Source organism: Bacillus rossius, chromosome 2, assembly GCF_032445375.1.
Source record: "Bacillus rossius redtenbacheri isolate Brsri chromosome 2, Brsri_v3, whole genome shotgun sequence".
NCBI classification, from domain to species: Eukaryota; Metazoa; Arthropoda; class Insecta; order Phasmatodea; family Bacillidae; genus Bacillus; species Bacillus rossius.
This window is the reverse complement of record NC_086331.1, coordinates 16,266,878-16,291,317: the sequence shown is the minus strand read 5'-3', so window position 1 is coordinate 16,291,317 and position 24,440 is coordinate 16,266,878. Positions and strand designations below refer to the sequence as shown.

The following is a 24,440-nucleotide window of genomic DNA, read 5'->3' as shown; positions in this document are numbered from 1 at the left end:
GTGGGAAGAGGCGGGCGACTTACTAGTCGGTGGGAAGAGGCGGGCCACTTACTAGTCGGTGGGAAGAGGCGGGCGACTTACTAGTCGGTGGGAAGAGGCGGGCGACTAACTAGTCGGTGGGAAGGGTGGATGCCCAAAGGGTACTGGAGGGGATGTATACAATTGCAAGCATGGCTCCTCTAGGATTGCTGTTGGGAGAAAACCGGATATTTATCAACCCTTGTGGGGAAGACACACTGCCCATTTGGCCTACTAATCTATTATTTGTGTGAATGATTTTAACACTATGGTATGTATAATGTGTAGATTTTTAAACTGCCATCATAGCACTTCATAATATGGTGGTAATAATGTTATTATTTTATTTTCAGTCAAATGTTGTGCCTCCTTCTGCAAAGGCTATCATCAATCATCGCATTCACCCTTCACAGAAAGTAGATGATGTCATGGCTTATGACCGCAAGGTCATTGATGATGCTCGTATAAAAATCAGGCTGAAGATTTCTCGTGAAGCACATCCTATATCTCCATTTGGTCCTGATTCTGTTCCGTACCAAGTAGTGGCTGCAAGTATTCGACATGTGTACCCAGATGCCATAGTTGTACCAGGTAAAAATTACTAACACATGTAAATGAGTTTAGATATCATTTTCTGCTTCGGTACAATGTTCAAATCTTTCAATCTTTGACATCATTTTGAATTTGATTTAACTGTGTTTTGCTATTGGACTATGTAATTTGGAACCTGCATTTAGATGGTTACATTGATAACTTGTAATTGTATTATTTTTCCCCACAGCTGTTTTTATCGCAAACACAGATACTCGATGGTATTTGAGCTTCACATCATACCTGTATCGTTTTCTACCAACGGTTGTCTTACCTGATGATATCACCCGCTACCATGGCAACAATGAACGTATCTCCATCCAGCACTTTCACAAAGCTGTTAACTTCTACTACCGTTTAATTAGGAATGCTGACATCCTCATTGATCAAGTACCTGCCTCAACAGTCAAAAACAAAGAGGAAGAACTTTGAAGATGATATTTTGACTGGTTTTTCAAGATACTTTTTTTTTTAAGTTGTTTTGTTTTGTCTCATTCATTCAGCTTTCAATGATCTCACACTAATTTTAGACCAGCAAATATGTTGACATAACTTGATTTCATGCATATGCAGAAAAATGTTGTATGTAGGCTGTGTATAGTCATTCCTAATATTTTTAATGTCAAAAGACTGGTATATTATAAGTTAAGAAAATTCAATTTTGCCTTTAAATGTATGTTATCTAAAGTCATGTGACTAATGTATTAAATGATCTCAGGCACAAATAATATAGAGTAATATTTAGTTGTAAACATTCTTTTCTGTTTATACAGGATTACTTTAAAAAAAAGATATACAGTTTATTATTTTTATACATTCAAAATATATGGTGCACTAGTGCATATTAATTAAGTGTAAATGACTAAGTAACAAATGTTTTGTTTGTGAGCTATTTGTCATAGGACAAATATCACTGTGAAGATAAAAATTATTTGAAATACACTGGAGCATGCCCTCAATTCTCACATTTATATTGATGCATGGTTTTCGATTTTCATTTACAGAAAGTGAAAGACACTGTTTTTGATAAAAAACACTACAACAGACTTGTAAGTTGTTAAATCCTGAGTTTGTAGTTGCTAATGTGTCGATGCAGACAATCCAACGTCTAGACAGAATTTTATCCAGGTATTTTTGTGGTTCATTGAGACAAAACGCAATCTTAGATAAAATAGAATTTTGCAGTTTTCTTCACTTTTAGATAGAAGCCACCTATTAATAATGTAGAACTAGTATAATAGTCCAGTCACACTATTCTCATAAAAAAATTTATGGAATACAGCACAAAATGTGTGATTTTTTTGTGGATCGAGCACATCGTAATCGTTTGTCTCATGTTTTCTGCTACCCATATATACATGTGGTATTCATTCATTTTGCTCCAAATGTGGGAGGTTGCCTTATCACTTAAAATTCAGCATTTCCATTTTCACCTCATTGCTACTTAGGTGCGTAGAAATAGTGAGTGTCAGTTACCCCTGCTCACTAATTCCTTGAGCCACAGATTTCTCAGGCATCCCCTGCAAATCCTACTGATTGGGTCCCCGAAACAGTAGTTGAAAACAGAAAACAATACCAATATTCCTCTCCCCCCCCCCCCCCCCTCCCCATCATTCAGACCTACTACGGTTAAAAAAATTCAGTTTCGAACATGGAATTTTTTTAGCTATTATCACATGAAGCATCGGTTAACCTAAATCCAGGAACTTACGTAATTACAGCTTCTTGCTGTAACTCATGTGATATGTAACAACACGATTCATTTTATTGCACTCTAAGCTAAAATTTAATTCCTGCAAAATGTCAAGACTATTTGGATAGAACTTCTGTAGCCACCCTGAAATTGTTATTTCAACTTTGGCATGTACTTCAGCGTGTGATTTTCTTCACAGTCCGTTTCTAAAACTTGTACATGTTGAATTATTATAACTAAAGAGTGTAAGACTCTAAAACCATAAACCAGTGATTTCTATGTATTGATCTCTCAGAAATGTTAACCTTTTGTGTAAACTAGGATTTATTTCTTGTTTCAAATTTTAAAAAATACTTGGTAGGTAGTTTGAGTTTTTTTGTAATTCTAGCACTGTGAAAAATGTTTTTGACTTATGTAGTAGCCCTTTTGTTCCGCTGGAGCAATAAGGCTTGCAGGATGGTGCTGTTACAAAAACTTAAATCTCAACTGAGTAGTAGTATACATTTGCATGTATACCTAGTTAACAAAGTTTTTCTGTATCTTTAAGTTTTTTTTTACAGTAACCCTGTATAAATCTTAGTCTATGTTGATGTTGTAAATAGTTAATTTGCTTTTCCTCATGTTTATTTACTTACAACAAAGCAGGGGTCATTTTAATTTGACCACCTTAGAAGTTAGAGGTCAAATTTTTTACATGTAGTAATTAATATGTGATGATTGATATTATTTAAGTGATACATGATTTTTGATTGCAATATATATTTCCTATAAATGTCTTCTCAATAAGTTATAAATCATTTACTGCAAAAAAAATTTTTTCCAATGCAAAAAATATATATTTTTTCTCCTTGGCTAGACTTTAATTAAAGTATTACAGGAAAAATTCTAGTTGAATAAAATCAAAGTATGTACACCTAAAAAAATTAATGGAGTTTGTTTTTAAAATAGCTTACTATATTATGTGAAATTCTAAGACTTGTCACTGTAAAAAAAATGTGCCTGTGTCACAAATCGACCTGCCAATAAGTCATAAATGATATCTTTAATATTGTACTATTCTGCTCGGACAGGATGCAGCAAAGCTTCAATGTCATTGTATTATTTTATGTCAAACTAGCATCTAATAATCAAACTTGATTTATTTTAATTTTCATGAGTTATGAATAGTGTCTTGGGGGAGGATTAATCTTCAATTTAAAAAAAAAGTAGAAATGTAGACATTGAAACAAGTTTCAACTCTGTGTGGAAAAATATCAAGCTAGTTCCGAAACAAACATGGTGAAAATCCCTACTGGGAGCATATTTTGTCTCTCACAAGGGGAGGTCGTCATCATCTATGTCGTCTGGATCCACAGTATATGTGTTGAAAGTGGAAGCTCCAGATGGTCAAGCGTTCAGGAAATAAAATTTTTGGTGCAGATCTGTCAATACTTAGGTCTTTAGTGTTAACATAATTTCCAAACAGTGGTTGGTGCAGGGGCAAGACTTTGGATTCATAATGCGAGGGTGAAAGAATAAATAAAGTCAATACATTATACTTTATTTCAGTTCAACTGTGGTGCAAGTATCATAAAAATTCAAAAGAAGCAAAAGGAAAAAAAGATTCCACACTAGGATTCAAACCCGTGACCCTCGCATTATAAATCTGAACTCTTGCCTCTGTACCAAAAGCTGCTTGGAAATTACGCTAACATGCTAACATAAAAGACGTGTATATTGTTACAACCTATGTGCAGAGAACTGGGTTCGTAAGGGATATACCAATTAAGTTTTCCAATCAAGTTTTACTACAGTTTTATTAATGACTAATATTTACATTACTAATAAATAAATGTACTTAAAAATGTCCAGTCACCAATCACTGACACTTAAAAATTTTTATTCGCAAGTCACTCAATGTCTTTGAAATTAGACAATTTGCACTCCTCACTGGAGGTAGGTTCAACAGTGGTTTGCCCCTTACATCATGCCTGTCCACATGCACACAGTCTCGCGCCACTCTGTCGCACTCTCAGGTCCCGTCACTCCACGTCGCGCCGCTCTCGAGGGGTCTCTCACACTTTTGGCCGATGTCACACACCACTTCTCTCGCGGAACTCTCCGAACTCTCGGAACTCTCGGAACTCGCTCGGAACCGTCGTTGCGGCCGGCGTCACTGCTTAAGTACCTGTGGCGCCCTTCTCGAACCGACGAGAGCGGCTGTGACGTCGCGTCATCCCGGCCGACCCGACGCCCGAAAAGTCCAGAAAGGCGGCACCCATTCGTGCCACTCCGCGGGGCGGCCCACGGAATTCCCAAGGCCACTCAGTGATAGATAACAGCACCAAGGAAGGATGATGCGCTGGGAGCGGAGGGGGAGAGGGTAGCGACGACCCTTGTAATCCGGCCAGGCGCACGTGGCATGCCTTACGTCAGTGGATGGCACGTGATACAGCGTAGGATGCCAGTGACCATGCAGTGTCGCCAGCCAGCTCCGAACCTGGCATCGTGGTCTTGTCTCTCGCGTTCGTGTGTGTGTGTGTGTGTCTATATATGAGCAATGCAAAAAAAAAAAAAACATTTTAATGTAATAAAAATATCGTACAAATGTACACTCGTCCACATTTGTCATGTGCATTATCAAATTTCAAAGACCAAAACTCCTTCACAGAGTTTGAAATGTGATCTCTATTAGAATCCTGTGTGCAGTGCGAATACAATTATTTGAACACTATAAACAAACAATGACCAAAAAGCCACATTTTTTTCAAAGCCTCGTGGCATTTGTCTTGGGGAACAGCAGACACAAGCGTGAACGTCTCCAAAAAAATTCTTTGCGCACCTTGTCACGCAATATGCAGGCACAGTGGCTTTTGGCTAAACAAGCGCTCACAACATAGTGGGAAGGTAAGCAATCTTAACGGATAAACTAACTCTTGGCCACACAGAGGCCCTAGAGCAACATCCTCAACTAGAAAAGAGTACATGAAATTAACTTTTGCTTGTGCAGTCTGTAGATGCAAAGCTCATTTTCCTAGCCGTGAACTTGTGTCTCATGAAACTAGTGGCCTCAGGCTCTGACATAGCTGTCCGTTCTGTTAATAAGCTGAAGCATAATGCCATTAGAGTTCAATATTGTGTTCCAATAAAACAATAAAAGGCGATCTCAGGCAAAATTTAGACTAATGGAAAATATCTCTAAGCTTAGCACAGTAAAATACTTGAATGTGCAGCCCATTTGCCAGAACACAAGTACAGAGAATTAAAGCTCACAGTTTATATGTTGATGCCTCAGAGGCTACCTAAAGAGGAAGGTTAAAGCCGGCTGGCGACAGTAATTAATCACAAGTCGTCCTGCTAACGTGCAAGGGGGAATACGTCGCTAGTCTACCTGACGAGCAGAAAGTACACATATCACCACGGGAAGAAAAAAGTCTCGAATCGACTGTGACGTCAAGGCCCGGTGGATGATTCAAAAGTTTGTTGGTCCCCCAGTACTGCCAGTTATTATTATTTATAAAACATACATCACTTTCTTCAGATATTAATGTGTTTCATATATTCTACACATTTAAAATCTACTTGCAAGATGCCTGTTTTACCCATGTAGATTTAAACATCAAAAAGTTGGTAGTATTAAAGTACTATCAAACACATACTGGTGGAACCAAACCTTACAAAATATCACTAAAGCAAATTTCATGGTTTACAATTGCATTGTGAATTATAATAATAATAATTTGATTTTTAACAAGTAAGTTTTTTTAATACATGATATGTTTTTAGTATTCTTTTTAAATTGTTTCTATTTTGACACCCAATATTTGGAAATATTTTAGTGATGTATATTTCTAGCATATAGTTTACTTTTCAACCATTTGTTGTTTGTAACATTTTTCTTGTTGCTGCTGTCTATTTTGTATTCTTTATCAGTGTTTGTCTTTTTTTTTTCTTTTTTTATATTTTTGCCCTAGTGACTTTCCTTTATAGGATTCTATTTAGCTGATAATTTTCATTTTTAAACTGTAAATAATATTGACCTCATTTCTTGGGTTGTATATACCAGAAAAATATTGATTTTTTTATGTAACTATGTGTTAAAACTATTTTGTATTGTAATGATGCAGTAGGTATGTAATTAATTGTTGGCTATAAGTTGTTATGGGGGTTTTGCTTGTCATTTAATCTTAAAATAGTCCATCAACATTTGGATCATTTGTGGAAAGTTAATTGGAATTCTAGTTTCTTTAACTTAATTTTAATTTCACAGTATATTCATTGTTGTCATATATTCATTATGAACCTGTTTAGTAATGTGATATATGCTTCAATATTACACTTAATGAAATATGAATATTTTTTAATCATTAACAGTTTCACAAATGTATATATTGTCCTGCTTTCTATGAAGGCTTTTTTAATGTGAAACTTTGTAATATAAAATAACTTCAACCAACAAAACTTCTTACAACAAAATCTGTTATTTATGTTGATTATTTTTTCGGAATGCTCTAACAACTGGATTTCAGTGAAAAACTTGAATAATTCAAATGGTGATTTTTTTTTTTTTAAGTGTAAACATTTTAACAGCACATTCATTACATGTAAATTATAAAAATTGCAGTGGAAACTTGTAAAAACAGTTTACATCAGGGAGCGACACGTAGCCAGAACAAATTATAGTTTCATTCATTGATTATATGCAGTAACTGAAAATTTTCTTAAATAATCTATTGCCATAGCAAATTTATTGTGTTAAACATAATCATAAAAACACAGTTCCTGGTTTGAACATGCGTGTTTAAACAAGGTTCCTGTGTATTCTCTAAAAACTAAGAAATTTTATGACCTGGTGCCTTTGTTGTACTTTTTTATTGTCCCCTTGCGACTAAGAATCCGTCCAATTCCCCGTGTGTAAGCATTTTTATTGAATTGCCCTCAAGGCTTGATTGTACATGCCATTTTGAGTTCTTCATTTTCTCATCATTATCATTTAAGGGCTATTTATGAAATTTATCAAGATTTGTTGTTCTGTTTAAAATAACTTTCAACAAATATTCACAGAGTGTAATATAATGCGTGTAAAAGAAGTTACAAACACTTCTGCGAATTTTTACACCCATTATATTCCACTTAGTGAATTTATGTTGGAAATATTTGCAACTACAAATATCAAAATTAAAAAAAAAATTGAAGAAATCAACATGGCATGAGACTGAACGTCAATACAAGTAACTATCCCACCAAACCATTTCTGGACATTTTGAATTTTGTTATTATGATAATGGTTATAAAATGACATTGCATATAATCATTGGAAATAACAATAATTTGTTACAGCCTCAGTCTTTCAGTGTTTCAGTAGTGATTATAATGATATTCCACCTCCAAATTTTGTGACAATTTTTGAGATAAATATTGTTATTTTAGTTAATAATGTATATATAACATTAAAATGTAATAATCTCTTACCAAATAATCATAAGTTTGTTATATGTATTTACCACTTGGTCTTTTAAGTTAAGTGTAAACATTAACTTTCATGTTCCTGCATTTTCTTAGAGATTATTTGCCAGAGCGTTAGTTTCTTAAGTATTATGTGGGGTTTGCATTGCTTGTGAAGGCACTTGTCATCTGCAGCTGTATTTTTCCATTATGTACATTTTTATATGCACTCATTCAAAAAAAGAATTTTCATACTCACTCAGTGACTTAAGTGCAGTAAAGAGATGGTGTGCTTATAGCTTGCTTACATGCCATTACATTTTGCAGGGTAGTGAGTTTTATGTAGGCTGTGTTGGCCTGGGTGATACACGAATAATCTACACGTGCATTAAAAAACAATTTCAGTTTATAGATACTTGTAATGTTTCGTTATAAAGACATTTAAATGCCATTGCAGCATGTTCAGTACCTATAAATGTCATATTGCCAAAAAAAAAAAAAAAAAAAAAAAAACTTATTGTTTTCTCTCAGAAATGTAGTAGGTATTTTTAGAAACGTAATGAGACATTTATTAGTGCCTATGTATGTTTTTTACTTTCCTGGTCCCCAGGCCTTATAAGCAATTTTAACATTTTGCCTTATGTTTTATAATTATCCATAAGATTTTATGTAAGTAATGTGCATAATATGTACATATAAGTAGAGCAAAAATATGATCTTGGGAATTACATTTATATGGTTATTGTATATAACACAGGTTTATTTTTTGAGTCTTGTGTGTACTGTCCTTTTACTTCCATATCAGTTATAGTTTTAGTTTAATTTCTTATATACTTTCTATTTAATTTTAGAGGTGTTCAAAGTTAATTTTTTTTCTTAAAAATTGTGATTGCTGGAACATACTATGCTAAGTGAAGTTGAATGGTTAACATTTACAGTTTCAGAATTATTCAAGTTCGTGATACAAATGCAGTGTTTTAGGCTTTCAGACAGCATTTGCATGTTATATTGGCAGCAACTTTCCTTTATGCTTTGCATATGATTGGTAACTATTCCGAGATGCATTTTGTAATGTTTGACTTAAAAGAACAAATTTCAGGTGTTCTAATCACATAGCGTAGTGATATGCAGGAATGAATAGACATACAGGTACTAAAAAAGTTTAAAAATAGAATTAAAATTAATTATTAAAAAAAGTCAAAAGACTTTTAACGCTGCACATATTTGCTAGTCTGAAAAGTGTTAAAAAAAATTCATTTTCAATTAGTTGATGATTTTAAATTGTATTTTAATGGTTTCATAACCAGGACGATGTGTATGTCCTCTTAATAGGGTGATTAGTGCTTTGAAACTGCATTTTTGAGTCAGAAAACTTGGTCAGTATTTACTACATCAAATTTAATTTTCTATTTGTAATGAAAAATATAATAATATAAAAGTTTCAAACTATGATATTGCTTGCGAAAATTCCAAATGTGCTATTGAGGTGTACTAAAAAGGATACTGTATTCATTTAGGCAGATATTATCTTCAAAAATGCTAACAAACAATGTTACAACTACTCATACAATGTCAAAAGTGAATGTAACTGCTTTTACTTCAGTCAACTTGAAAATTAGTGTGATAAAGTTTTAACTTTTTCACCTGTAACCACAAAAACATAATATTATGTAAAAGGAACCAAACCACAAAATCTCATTGCAGAGTTAACTACAGTAATTATTGGTTCTTTTGTTACATGACACTGTCCAACTTGCAAAAGCTTAGGTCAGCCTCAAATTGAAATTCATGCGAAACCAATTAAGTGAAACCCCATACTTGTATTCTCAGTTTCTCAGTATTTACATTTTCCCGCAATAACATTTTCTTTAGGTTCCATTTATATGTCATCAAATATAATGCAATACTTTCCCTTGAATTACATTGAGGAATTACTTTCTTCTCACTATTCAAGTCTCGTACATGATGTATAAACTGTCGTATTCTGTCTTTCTGTCATGTACTGCCCTGGAAAGGTCTCGTGGTCCTCGGAAGTTTTGCGTCATTAGTATCCCCGACTTAGCACTCGAAGCTTCTAGAATAATGACGTCCTAGTTACGCCACTTTATGCAGGCGCGGCTCTGGGAACGTGCCTAATCCTCGAGAGATGCAGAGAATCTCCGGTCTCAATAGGAAAGCACTGTGGAAGGGGAAGGTAGGTAGTGAGATGCCGCTGCTAATTGGATTACTGTATAGCGGTAATATAGAGAAGGGTGATACCTGCATGACACCTCTCCCTCATGGCTGGTGCGCTGGCTGTGTTGGCCAGACTCACTGGTAGGCTACTTGTAATACTATCAAATTTCAGTTTTGGTTATACATCGAAATGTTTGCAGTGTTAAATTAATTTGTGCGCATCACAGTTTTCATAACATCAAAACTTTTCCCATACTGAATAATTTTTTTGGATTGTGGTTTTGATATGGGGAAAACATCACAATTTTTTTTTATATATATAATTTTTAATGTATATTTGATAGTGGTAAATTTTAAATGAGAATGTAGGGGTTTATCCGAGTTTATAATCAAAATAAAGGTTTTTTTTCTTTCAATTTCTACTTTTTTAATAAATTGTTAACTGGACTCATGTTTAAGTAGCAGCCTTATCTTACCTCTGAAAACCATTTCAATTTTGTTCAAGCCTATTGCAATAATCATGACTTAACGATTAGGGGTTTGTGCATTAATAGTGAACAGTTGCCAATTGAAAATTTTGGGAATTTTACAATTTTGTAAATTGGTGGTTCCTTGTCAGGTGTCGTGATGCAGTGTCTTTAAATTAGCATGGTGTCTATCAACCAGGAAAATAGCGGGGATTTGTATTGACTAGAAACTAACCGTGAAAAAGTTGTGAATTTCTATATAATTCCGGGAAAGTTCAAGTTGTTTTTTTTTTTCCTAGCCTAAGTTACACTTAATCTAAGTGTGTAAAGGGAGGGTCCAGGTTAGGGGAGGACCTAAGCGTGTCTCAGGCCGAAGCCGTGCTGGGTATTAACCATGTAGAAAAGGGTGTGTGCATCATGTGCTTATTGGGGTTTATTGGCTAGCCATGGCACAGTTTTAGCCATGACTGACGCCCCTTAGGTTGCCTTAGCCTAAAAGCTAACTAAAGTGACCCAGGTAAAACCTGCATAGATACAGGGAAAACCCTGGGCCGGGTCATGCATGGATCAAATAAGCATGCATTAAAGCAAGCAAGCAACTACTGGACAAGGGGGAAAAAGGTCCAGGTAAGAAGAGTTGGGCGGGGCAGAAAGAATCAACCATGCAGGGGTTGGACGCTTGGGCCTTGCGGCCCGCATTGTTAGAGTTGGGCACCCCTGGGTTATTGTTACCAGGGGCGCATGCGCCCCCAGGGGCGGGCGACTTCACTTGTCAGCCCAGCCCAGCTGCCCAGGCAGCCACCTATAAAAAAATTAATGGGGCTGCTGTAAATATTCCCTTCCCCTAGCGCCAAAGCCTCAGCTAGGTCGGCGGAAAAGCCTCGATTCTAGCAATATTTACAGCAGCGAAGGCGGCAGAGCAAGCTCCGCGAGCGGGTAAACCCACTGACTCGCCGGCAGCTAGGCCTGGCGCGATGGCCGAGAGCACAAGTGCTCTCGACAATGGGCAGACGAGCCAGTAAACCGGCTCGAACTGCGGGTGCACTGCCAGGCAGCCTGGCGTTCCGCCATCTTCATCTTCCTTCGTCCAGTCCACAGCCGATGACCTTTCAAGCCAGGGTGGGGGTAAGTCTTCCGGGCGATTGAAGTATCTTGCCGTTTCGGACCCTCATGTCCTCCAAAATCCCCGGGACGGTTTCTGGTCGCGCCGCCCAGAGCTACCGCTGGCTCAAACAGGGCACCAACTTGAAGGCACCGCCATCTCTACCTTCAGAGTTCCGATGCTGTTCAGTTCCGTTGCGCTCGCGGCAGTCCACAGCTCCGCAAGTTCCAGCCCGCAGTTCGTCTACACTTCGCATCCAGGGCACATCGAGCTCCCCTGCGGTGCCTTCGCCGACGGAACTGCTTCCTGCCACGCGCCGAGCAGCATCCAGGCTACCTTTCACCCCGATAGCCGTGATAACGACTCCACCGGGCCGGCCAGTGGTCCGCGGACTGTTATCGGTTATTCACAGTCACTCCAGCGAGATTGCGACTCTCGAGCTGGGATGTGTATCCGCCCCCCGCGGGACGTGGCACTGCTAGGCCGCCCCCAGGCAGCCACACTGCCAGCTCTCGGTTACCCAACAGGTAGCAGGGAACTCCCGGCCAACAGCCCGCAGGAGAGATGTGCACGCCCTGAGAGACGACCCTCAAGTTGTGTTAATATTCCTTTCCCCTTTATTGCGGGCGAGACTTAGCCTCTTCCACCTCCACCTCCCGTTCCACACCACCAGTCAGCAGTGAGCGTTTTTGTGAATGAACTCACGTTTGCTGATATAGCAGTAGCACGACGGTGCGACGTGTAGGTTGCAATGCGACAGAAAAATATCTGTATGTATGCCTGCGGCCTGTCCCTCCCCCCTTATGATGTTTTACGTTCATTTCATTTTCCTAATGAAATCAGTGTCAAATGGACTTAGTTCTCATTAAGAGATGCAGTAACACCGTGCATTGCGCTGTGTTTACGCTTGTTTTGGTGACAGTTGATGGTCGACTATGCTTTTATGGGGTATCTTTCCTTTTCAGAAGATGCCCACTATTAAAATAAATTTATATTTTAATTGGAAAACTTGTTGACTTTGTACCAGAGATGACTTAACACGTATTTGATGTGAAAAATGGCATATTTGACTTATAGGGGTCGGGTGTGAGTCAATCTGTCCAAGATGTTTATTTTGACCTTATTCCCAGGAACTATGAGGGGTCGTAACTTCAGGATTTTATGTATTAGTTTTCTATGTAACAAAATTGAAGTAAACCTGAATTCTGTGACAATTGTTAGCATGGCAGTTGGTTTGTTAGAGGTGAGCGCATCGAATTACTAGTGAATGATGATAAATAAGTTGATAAAGTTTCATCCTTTTATGACATCTGATCTAAGTATATCAATACAAATAATCATGATCAAGGCTACCAATGTTGCTTGTAGTACGTGCATGATTGACAAAACTTAATTTTTCACGCCTTTGCAACATACATCTTAAAACACTAGTGATAATTTTGATTTTAAATGATAGGTATGACATGGGTTACACCCGATGCACATTTACATTTGCGATGTTTTCATACATCCAGATAGTCATAAATAAGTGTACATATTTGCATGGAAGAAAAAATGTTCGTTTTTGTTGAGTTTATTTATGCCATGCTGAATAGTTTGCCTTTCATAAATTTTTCCACATGGAATGTGTTTTATTTGTGGCTGTAGGAAGGAAAACTTGTTATAAAAAATTGTGTTGTACAGTGAAAGGTAGCTTGACATATGGTAATATTGACATGAAGTATGTATCAACTGCGACTTTTTGTTGTTACGCGCAAAATGTACTTAAAGTTTTCCTCAGCTGTCAACAAATTTTTTTTTAATGATCTCTGCAAATGGCAGACAAAAAGAGTCCTTTGGCATGTGCTTAAATAACTGTCTTTGCACAATAGAGTATCTGAAGCATAGTGTATTTACTGCTTACTGCTAATACATGTAGAATACGCAATGTTATACAGCACAAGTAAGCATATGTATATATATATATGTGTGTATGTGTGTGTGTATATATACACACACATATATATACATATGTTCTTACTCTTACTAAACAGTGTCGCTGAGTTAGAGTTGTTGCATAAAAGAATATACATACAAGTGCTTGTATAAAACATCACGGCAGGCTGCACAATGAGAAATTGTGCTCATTTTCCTTACACACATGCTGACCATCTGAGAAGCAAGGCTATACTTGTTTGTTTCTGATGATTGCTTTGACCGGAGATGCGACACATCATCAGTGATGTCGACGGCGTAGTTTCTCAAAGGGTAAAATACTATGCAATATCAAAAGTGTTTTTTAAAATTTGCTAAGCAAACTTGGACTGTTTGTTTTTGTTTGGTACTGGATAAGGCTCAACTTTACATATGCCACTAGGGGGTCACTTAGGGCCCTTAATGGATGATCATATAAAATGTGGAGAGTTAACACACGCCGGGTTTCACACTTGAACACACCTCATGTCGTCGGACATTGCAAAGTGAATGAGCGGGTTTACCGCGCATGTGACAGTGTTGTTGGCAGGTTGGTCAGCTGGAACGCAACATGACTCGTTGAACAAGCGCGTGTAGAAACGTGTAGCTAAACTAAACGAGCGGTTAGCCCTCTGGTATACAAGTAATATGCAACAGGCATTGGTGTCACTATGACTTATTTCAGAGGGTGATAAATTCAAATAAATAAACACAGAACTATGCAGTTAATTACTTGTGGTAGTTATTTTCAATGCACAGTGTATCATTCTGCACCGAAGTTTTAAAAAAATGAACTGAACTGGATGCACCCACCAACGATCAAGACTTTTCTTACCCACAGTTCACCCGGAGTTTACACCGCAGTATCTTGTCCGTCTGTGTATTTTTACGTCTCAACAGGTCAACTGCAGCATGTCACCTATCTTGTTTTCTGTATTTGTCTATTACAGGCCTAACTTCTGTCTTGCAAATAATCAGAAAAATTAAAAAATTATTTGGGAATTTCCGAACTCTATTTTGGTAGACACCATGATTAGGGCCTATGCCAGTAATCTGTATTCATGCAATGAATTTTTAACAAGTTAGTCTTGCTTCTGATGAATAATGTTTTTATCTGCCCATGATGTCAATCATGTAACTTGAGTTATGGTTTAAGGTGTAAAAATTGTCAAATTTAAGTGTAAATACACCATAGAATTTTACTTTCGCCTTGGGTTTTAAGAGACTTTGAACATCTCTAATTATTAGTTATCTTGTATCTTTATTGCATAATTGTAGTTTATGAAAATAATGTTTTAGTATTACCCCAGTGAGTGTTGCAAATAGTCTTGCACTAAAACATGGATAAATTACATCTAAAGAAGCATAATGTATGCTGTTATCTATGTCTGTGCACAAAAATAAACTTTTAGTTAGTCATAATAAATAAACAGTATATCTTCTTTATTGTAATTTCATGTAAGTTTTGTCCAATTACTAGTTAGAAATGTTGTGTCAAATGTTAAGCTTCTGAGTCTAATTTGCATTTTGTGTTAATAAACTGGAATGTTGTGTGTCTAACATTTTCCTTTAAGTTTGATATTTGGTGCAAACATTGTTTTAAAAAATAGTTTTGCCTATATATATATATATCACTGTTATACACCTTTGTAGGAACAAATGCTTCATTTTCATACAAGCTAAAATTGTTAAATACTGCTAAACTCAAAACAATATGCCAGTTCATCCCACAAATGAGTACACATAGCTGACATTTCTGAAAGAACTTCAGTCATTTTCTCCTTGGAAAAACAGTGACGTCTCCAGAAGCTCATGAAGGGCAATGCTTGTGGTCAGTTTTCCCAGAAGTGTAAGTTGCAATCAGTAGAGCGGGAAACTTCAGCCTTTCAATGTCCCCCCCCTTTTTTTTTTCTCTCTCTCTCACCCCCTTGAATCCACCTCATTCTACAGACGTTCGAATTTCTCTTGACTTTCAACATATTCTCAGAATGTAAGCAGACAGTAGCTATGGAAATTTTGTGGCAAATTGTTTTTAAATGCTGATGCATTATAGATGCAAAATATTGTGCAGTTCTTACTTATTTAACTCTGTGTGGTATTTTCTGTGAGATGAGTTTCCCTCGGTGCAAATCCTGTCGCCTAGTTCCGGACACGGAAACGGCAGCCGCAGCAGCAGAGCCCAACGCAACCGCCACCACCTCAGGGCCACAAGTGCCACAAGTGCCACAAGTGCCACAAGTGCCACAAGTGCGACGTGGCTGGGGGGGGGGGGGGGGGGCAGGGCACTGCCGGGCGAAGTGGTGTGTGAAGGGAGTGGTTCGAGCCCACAACAGAGGTAGAGTAGCCCTGGAGTCAGTACGGAGAACCTGTCCCATCTGCCGGCGACGGGGCAGCTTGCAAACTCTGGTTTCTTGGAATTAGTTAGTATGTGTATAGTACTTCTTTTTTTGTATGACCAATTATACACACACAAAAGAATTTTGTTTGCCCAGTTTGGATAACTTTAATATGACAGACCATTTTTTTGCAGCTATCACGAAAATATAACTTCAGATTAAAACTGTATATTATATACGAATGTATTATACTAGCAGACATAGCCGCGCTTTCCTACGGCAGTCTGCAGGCATAACACACTCACACTGCTCGTTATACATGCTGCTCCTCGTGGGATGGATACGCATAAGGCATCAACAATGCAAATGTGCATAGCCATGGAAACGAAGAAAGCATCATCAATGAAATGAAGAAATTTTGTCAAGTCTTGCTAATCTTTAAAGGGGTGGGTGCCTTCCATTTCAGGTCATGATATTATATTCATATTAATCACTGACCAACTTTTAGACTTTTTCAATTGTTTAACTTTCACAAAATGAAAAATATATACAGCGCATCCTTTTTTGCATAATTAGCTGCCAAAGTTACATTTTTTTACATTTTTGGGTTGTACAAATAAGGAGAATTTAATTTATTGCAGAACTGAAACTTTTTAGGTCTAACTGAAATGCCACTGGCCACTTCATGATATGGTTTGCATTTCTATCGCAAATCTCATTTCATATGTTTCTTGCCTGTCAAAATCATAACAAATTGGAAAATATTGAAATGCCAGGTAAAATTAATTAATATTTTCTGAAAGAAATTCAAACCATTTTTTGAAGTAGCCAGTGGAATTGCAGTTAAACCTAAAAAGTTTGTTTTGCAATAAATAAATTCTCCTTATTTGTACAACCCAAAAACATTAAAAATGTAACTTTGGCAGCTAATTTTGCAAAAAGTATGCGCTGTATATATTTTTCATTTCATGAACGTTAAACAATGGAAAAGTCTACAAGTTTATCTGTAATTACTGTAAATATAAAATCTTGACCTGAAATTGGAGGCAGCCCCTTAATGATACATTATAGCTCTCAGCTCTGCCCACGTGGCATCTATTGCAAGGGCCACTCATGACTAACCCATCTTTAATAGGAATGAACTTTGAATAGGAGTTTATTTTATATTGGTTGCACTTCTTTGTGAAAAAATGTGGTTTTATTGTTATATCTCAAGCTCCCTCATCGTAGCGAGATAAAATGTCCACTAGTTTTTAATTCTCATCATAAGTTTTTAAATACAGAAGGTTTCATCGAAATTGGTCCAGTAGTTTCTGGGTCATTGTCGTACAAACAATCAAATGGACAAACTACAGTTTTATAATGGTACGGATATATATTATTTATATAAAAAGAGAAGCGATTACACCCACCCCTCAAAGTAACACTGTTCTATTTGCGTGGTTTTGAAATGATGCCAGTAAATTACGGCATGTAGCGCAGTCATAGATTCAAAGTAGTGCTTTTTTCTTTTACGTGAATTTTTATTTCGGAGCGCGCTCAATGACAACAGCACTTGTGTAGCATTAAATACAATATGACAAATTAATAATGTGATGAATCAACACTATATCACTATAACTAATTTGGTGGCCAAAAACGAAACTATTCTAGAAGCTGAAGCTAAACCAGCAGGCATGTTACAAAATATGAAAAAAATGGATGTGCGACTGCCACGTGCGTTAGAAGTGAAATTTCACATGTCCGTAAATCCCTTGAATGATGAATCAAAATATTCAGTGATTCATTTGGACTATAAAACTTAACAGTAAAGTACACAGTTGAAGTTTACAATTGTGACAAACATGGTGACCAAAAACCTGTAAAGAGTCTCACAGTTGACTGACTCTCTACTTTATTTGCAATTAACCCTCCCCCTCCAACATTGAGCATCTCATTCCTGAGAATTATCCTGTAGGTTATGTTCTGATTAGCCATTGCCTAGACTTACTTCCTGACTGATAAGAAGTTTCACACAGGTTGCATTTCATTCTAAATGCAGCCATGTTACACTTTTAACGATAACATTTCTTATTTCAGTGACAGTGACTTCCGTATAATTTTTAAGTTTGATGTAACTCGTCCACAGACTATTTTTGTGGCAGTGTGTAACGAGCAGTCTAGTTTGTAGAACTGCGAGTGGTGTTGGTGGCTGTCGGTAAACTACACTCATTTGTGGGATATTCTGAAGTAAATACGACAAGAGAAACTTGCGCACCATCTGTTTCTTTTGTCATCAGACACAAAACTGTACATATACTACGCTTTCACAAAGTTACGTGTGGAGAATTATGTGTACTCGTTAAAACTGTTTCAAGAATGTGTGTGGAAATGAAACTAGAAGAGTTAAAAATGTATTTTAAACTTGTAAAATTTGTATACCGGCTGCACTGTAGTACAGTAGGTACTGAATGTTAAAAGTTTGTTCATACACAACATTGTCAAAAGGTACATTAATAAAGTAATGGTTACTGATATTTAATGTTTTTTATTATAAAAAACTATACATATTTATCTAATACTGCAGTAAAATTATTTCAGATGTTGCTGTGTTACACACTATCACAGATTATTCATAAAAAAATTTAGTACTACCATACTCTCATTTCCTGTTTAAATAATTTGTACAATTTTTATTTCTGGGATATTACAAATCCACTTTGTAATTTTTTAGGATTGTTTGTTGGTAAAAACAGATTAGTTATCTTCAGTAGCGTAGCCAGGATTTGTGTATGGAGGGGGGGGGGGGGGGGGGGGGTTAAGAAGCATGGTCTGTCCGTCCCCCCTATTAAAACAGGGAAGTCCGGGGGTCCACCCCCGGAAAAAAATTTGGAATTTAAGGTGTAAAATAGTGCTATTTGAGAAGTTTTTGGTACTTAACTTTAAATATTGTAATGGTAAAAATATTATTAATTTTTTAATAAAAAAATTGTTTGAGTGATGAAGTAAGAAATTAATTAAAGATATTTTAATCAATCCAAGTGCCTTGTCCACGTCCACTCAAAATCATAAATCATGCTCGAAGCTCGACAGTACAAAAAAAAAAAAGGAATAAAAATGGATGGGTTTCGGCAGAACTGGCCTATTCCTGGAAACAATTAGCTTTAGCTTGAAGAATTACCCACTCACTACCTGCTTATAATTACCGCGCTGGTTAAATACAGTAGGTGTAAGATATTTGAAAGCTTGGGACCCGTCACGGCGTCACAACCTTTTAGCTTCTGCTCGTGACATGGGTAGGGGAAGGGAAGGAGAATCGGTAGGGCTCGCTTACTCTTCCCCTCCAGTGCAGTGGCCGGTGATAGCAGTAAGACACCCAGGCTTGTAGCTAACCTGCTTTCAGATTAGAAAAAAAAACAATGGCTAAAAGAGGGGGGGGTTAGAACCCGTAACCCCCCTCCCCCCCTGGTTATCTTATATTGAAAGATTTTTAAATAATTGCATGATCCATAAGGTGTTTTTTACAGACATAATTTTAATAACTATAACTGCTATAATATTACATGATAAGTGTATTGGTGTGACATCATGGGGTGTGCTTAACCAAAAAAAAAATATATTTAAAGTAAGAAGTACACCTGCCCCTTGAATTAACGCTTTTTGATTTACACGGTTTTGAAGTAACAATACCAATCAATTACGGCATGAGTTGAAGTAGCGCTTTATTCTTTTGCGTGAATTTTTATTTCCGTGCGCGCACAATGGCAACGTCATTTGTGTAGCATTAAATACAATGCAACGAATTAATAATGTGACAAACTAAGAAACAATTTTTTTTTTCCTTTTCTTAATAGCCATTAATGTTCTTCATTGTGTATATATTTCCGCCTTACCTCTAGTGTTCAGCCAACATTTTGTTACCGTTTTCGGTAACTTTCTTTGCGATTTAGTTGGCTGTTGCTTGCTTTCTGTTTAGAAGCGTTTGTTTAGTTTTGCATTTAATTATTTAATTTTTTTTGTAATTAATAATTTATTTATTGTTTTGGTTATTGTTATTTAATTATTCATTGTTTTGCTTATTAGGTTTTTCCTTTTTTTTTTTTTGTATTATTAAATTACATTAGGAGGACACAAAGAAAATGAAACCGTTTGCTCAACGGCCACCTAGTGATGTGTGGGTTTGGTTGTTACGAGCGTACCTGAGGACGGCCGAAGAAGCTCGATGGTGACGTAGCCGAGTGACGCGCTCAGCGGTGGCGCGCGAGTGTGCGGTACGGGACTTGCGAGCCGGAGACGACAGCAGCAGGATGGTTCGGTGAGACCGTCCGGCCCGCGGTGTGGCAGCGGCGCGGAGGCGCGTTGACCACCAGCTAGGGCCCAGTCAACAAGCTCAAAGTAAGGAGTCGATGCTCTTACTTGTTATGGCCAGAATAGGCGAAGCTCGGGGCTGTGAAATATGTTTTGCTGAAGTAGACGGTGACTAGCAACGTAATTTGACTTTACTCAGGCCGGGTCAATACATTTTTGGTGGATGAACGTTAATGTACTTGTTATTTCAGTCGGGCCCGCGTGGTACTAATTTTGATGGAGTGCATGGAGACAGTTCACCTACTTTTGTTTGAATATTACGAGGACTGCAGTATCACCCACGAGCAAACGAGTTTAGGGAAAGTGCGCACACAGGACTGATAGATATATATATATATATACCTTTTGGTAGGATAACTATGTATTTAATGTATACATGGGGGGTTGTAATCCTTGGTAATGAGTAATAGCCATGAAAGTAAATAATGACTGCACTTTTTTTTTTTTAATGGAACTCACACATTGCCCGGGGAATAAGCGGAGAGGTAGCCATTTACCTTTGGTTGGCCTTGGGGCATGAGTGTGGGGAAAAGTTGCTAATCGCACTGTTGCGGCATTTAAGCAGTAGCAATTTATATTCTGCCATTCTGCATGTCAGCGGTAGCTCTGGAGAGAAAAGGCAGAAGCTTTCAGGGCTAGTTTACCTTGCTCGTACTAGGATGCGCTAGTGGCATCACGGCAGACACGCATTTAGTAAACAGTCTGGAATTACGTTAACAGGTTAACGTTTTCTCTGCTTGTCTGTCAAGTTATTTTATCTGTAGCTCTGTTTATTGTGTTAGTGAGCTTTTTGAATAGCTGTGTACATGCGATCATTTGCATTTTGGTGGTATGGAATCCTAATTTGTTGTTAAGTCAACTGCATTCATAATGAAGAGAGAGCCTCTATTAAAATTTTGTACATAGAATCAGTGGGGGACGCACCACAACGCCAAACATACAATAACGCTGAAAACCATAACGCCGAATGCCAAATTGACTACAATGCAGACAGCTAGAAAACTGCTGTGTACCACAACGCTGAATTACCACAACGCCGAAATACATTAATGCCGAAAAATGTCATTTCAGGACTGCCACAAAGTTTAGGTTAGGTTAGGTTAGGTTAGGTTAGGCTAGGTTAGGTTAGGCTAGGTTAGGTTAGGTTGTGGTATTTCGGCATTAAGATACATTTAAGAAACACACACAAATTCATTCAGTTTTTCATTTTGCTCCTGTGGCCCCCCTCCCCGCAGCAACAATTTTTGGCGTTAACTGTATTTCGGCGTTGTGGTACACAGCAGTTTTCTAGCTGTCGGCGTTGCGGTAAATTTGGTATTCAGCGTTATTGTACGTTCGGCGTCGTGGTATTTCGGCGTTGTGGTAATGACCCGAATCAGTGTGTGACAGTGTTAGTGACTGTGCCAGTAACAATGTTTCTTTTGGTGTCGCAAATACCAGTACCGTTGATCCAGACCCACTTGCAGGAGATTTCACCCAAGTAAGAAAAAATATCTGTGATATTGGAAACTATTGTGAAAGCAATTCTGTTTGCTCGTTAACAAATAAAGGAAAAAAATTACTTATAGAAAATGTTTGGAAACCTCTACCAGTATACAAATTCCCTTGTACTTCTAGTAGTTCCAATTCAAACCAAACTATATCTTTTCAAATTAAATTAGTACAAGAATTTGACTGTTAACTTATTTTGAAGAAAAATCTGGATCTGGTTGTAAATATTGCATAATATGTTTTGACTACAAAAGTGCAGGAAAAGGAGATCACCAATTAGCAGGAACGTTAGCAACTGAGGTCTTTAGTAATTTGAAAAAAGCCAAGGAAATGTTTGATAAACATGAAAATTGTGCATACCATAAAACAGTTTTGATTGCTGAAAACATAAAATCCATTGTTGCAAAAATAACAGAGTGTTATCAATCAAGTCAATGCTCAAAGTATGTTGGATACCCAAAAAAACAACAGAAAAAGACTGATCCCTATAATACAAACTATAATATTTTATGAAAGGCAGCAAATAGCAGTAAAAGGTCATCGTGACAAAGGACAATTAGGCCTAGAAGAGCCAAAAACAATTACGGAAATCTTTGATTACTGCCAAGATACAGAGCTAACAGTGGAGATAATGACCTTAAATACCAATTGAAGAACAGTGATGGAAGGAGCGTGTACACAAGTTCTTTTATTCAAAACGAGCTCATTAATACATTTGGTCATTTAATCCAATCTCAAATTGTGACAAATGTTAGGAAGTCTTATTTTTTATTCCGTTTTAGCAGATGAAACCACTGGCATTAGCCAAATAGAACAGTTTTCTCTTTGTGTACGCTATGTTGAAGACCAATCATACAAAATGGGAGATTTTCTAACTTTAGTCCCCGTTTTTGACGTTAATGTTGCAGGCTCAACTAACACATTGTTAGAGACATTGTCAAGTTTAGGGCTTGACTTAAAGAAAATGAAAGGTCAAGGACATGATGGTGCTGCCACGATGAGAGGGTACAAGCTTCTATCAAAGAAAAACTACCATAAGCCTTGTATACACATTGTTCTTCACATAGTCTAAACTTGTGTTTGTCGGATGCAAGTAACATTCATTCTATAAGAAATTGTATGAATCTGCGGATTCTTCTATGTGTCAGCCAAAAGAACTGAAATACTAAAATCAATAATATCTAACTGCTGTCCTGAACAGAAAAAAAAACTTATTTTACTATGTGAAACACGATGGGTGGAAAGGCACAATTCAGTGCTTGTATTTAAATATATTTTATAATCAATCCTTCTCTCTCTCTCTTTTGAAAATAGAAAAATCGTGTCACTCGGTACCTAAGGCGCATGCTCTAAGTAGTTCTATCAGTCAATTTCAATTTCTTGTCAATCTTTTTCTTTTGAGCCATTGAGCCGGATGCTGTCAACTACACATAACTTATCTGAGGAGCTTTAAAAAAAAATCTTTCTCAAGCCATAGGAAATGTTAAGCTAGACCTTCAGAAACATAGATCTACTGAAAATGACTCAATTTTGCCAAAGATCATGTAACTTGAAAAATAGACCAAACTTTGAAAAGCTGTATCTCTGAAACTATTGGTCTTATAATAAAAGTTCTGGTCTCAATTTGTTGCAAATTTAATCCACTTATAAAATAAATAGAACTGTTGTAGCAGAAAAACTGGTCCTCCCGGGTCAAAATCAACAAAATATATATATAAAAAAAAAGTTTTCTCAATTTTTGACAATGACGCGGTCATCTGCCAAGGTCAAAAACTTGGATTTAACATTCCATTTGCATCATAAACAACATATCAAAAAATCAAAAATACCTGATTTGATGCATTGTTCTATGTCTAATCTGACTGTATTATTTTTAATCTTTACATGAAAAGGCTAACTTTTTTATTAATATATTCACTTTATGACACCGTATTTATATCTAAAAAATAATAAACCAACATTATTTCTTTTGTACAAAATTCACATAGTTGGGGTTTTGGGACCACAGCAAATACAATCATTATTAAAAAAAGTTAACACATGTTAGTAAAAAAAATAAGGGGCGTGAAGAAAATTATATTAACGCGAATATAATTAAAACTTAAATATGGGCGTGTTATAAAAATACACTATCATTTAAGAAAGCATTAGTTCAGTTCAGATATAAAAATTAACTGAAAACTTAAAGAAATAATAGTAATAACTATATTGTTAGTCACAAAACTTTCTTTAAAACCCCTTGAAATAAATCCTTAATCATTGAATGATGGTCGCTTAAAAAAAAAAACTAGCGCAAATAATGGTAAGTTTGGTCATATTCCCCCCCCCCCCCTTTTTTTTCCCCTTTTTTTCTACTTTTCAAAAAATACAAAAAAAAATATAACCTATATTTGCCACTGTCCTTGATTATGTGAAAAGTCAGTGCACAATGTGGCATGGGAAACATGTTTAATGTGCTGTCACACTGGGGTTGAAAAGAGTTATGCGGTGTGAGCATCTACTAGATATGTGCGCCACTACGTGGTTTAAGGGCACGGGGACCCGGCTATCACCTATCAGGGTCGTGACGTAGACCAAGTGTGACGAGGCTCGCAACCCCAAACTACCCGAATCTGGCCTAACCGCCCGCTCTTCTAAACTAACGAGAGTTAACCAGAGTGGGCTCTAGGCATCCCCACATGCCATAGGACAGGAAGGAATCACACGTGGTCTCGGTCGGAGCAGGTTTTATTGATTCCCCACATGACACGCTTTCACCTCGAAATACACTGTAAACACGCAAATGGTAGAGAGATCAACTTAATGCGAACCAGGGCACCCCGCAGCCAAAGAAAAGGTTTATA

General features: G+C 37.0%; 1 protein-coding gene across 2 annotated transcripts in view; it reads left to right on the top strand.

The window, feature by feature from the left end:
- LOC134529139 (N-fatty-acyl-amino acid synthase/hydrolase PM20D1.1-like) overlaps nt 1-10,264 on the top strand; it is a 110,017-nt gene extending 99,753 nt beyond the window's left edge. For both annotated transcript variants that reach the window (XM_063362911.1, XM_063362912.1), the window contains 2 exons: nt 372-609; nt 800-10,264. In XM_063362911.1, the coding sequence (XP_063218981.1) occupies nt 372-609; nt 800-1,041 (480 nt within the window). In that variant the 3' untranslated portion in view covers nt 1,042-10,264. The remainder of the gene's footprint in view (nt 1-371; nt 610-799) is intronic.
- Nucleotides 10,265-24,440: the final 14,176 nt, after the last annotated feature.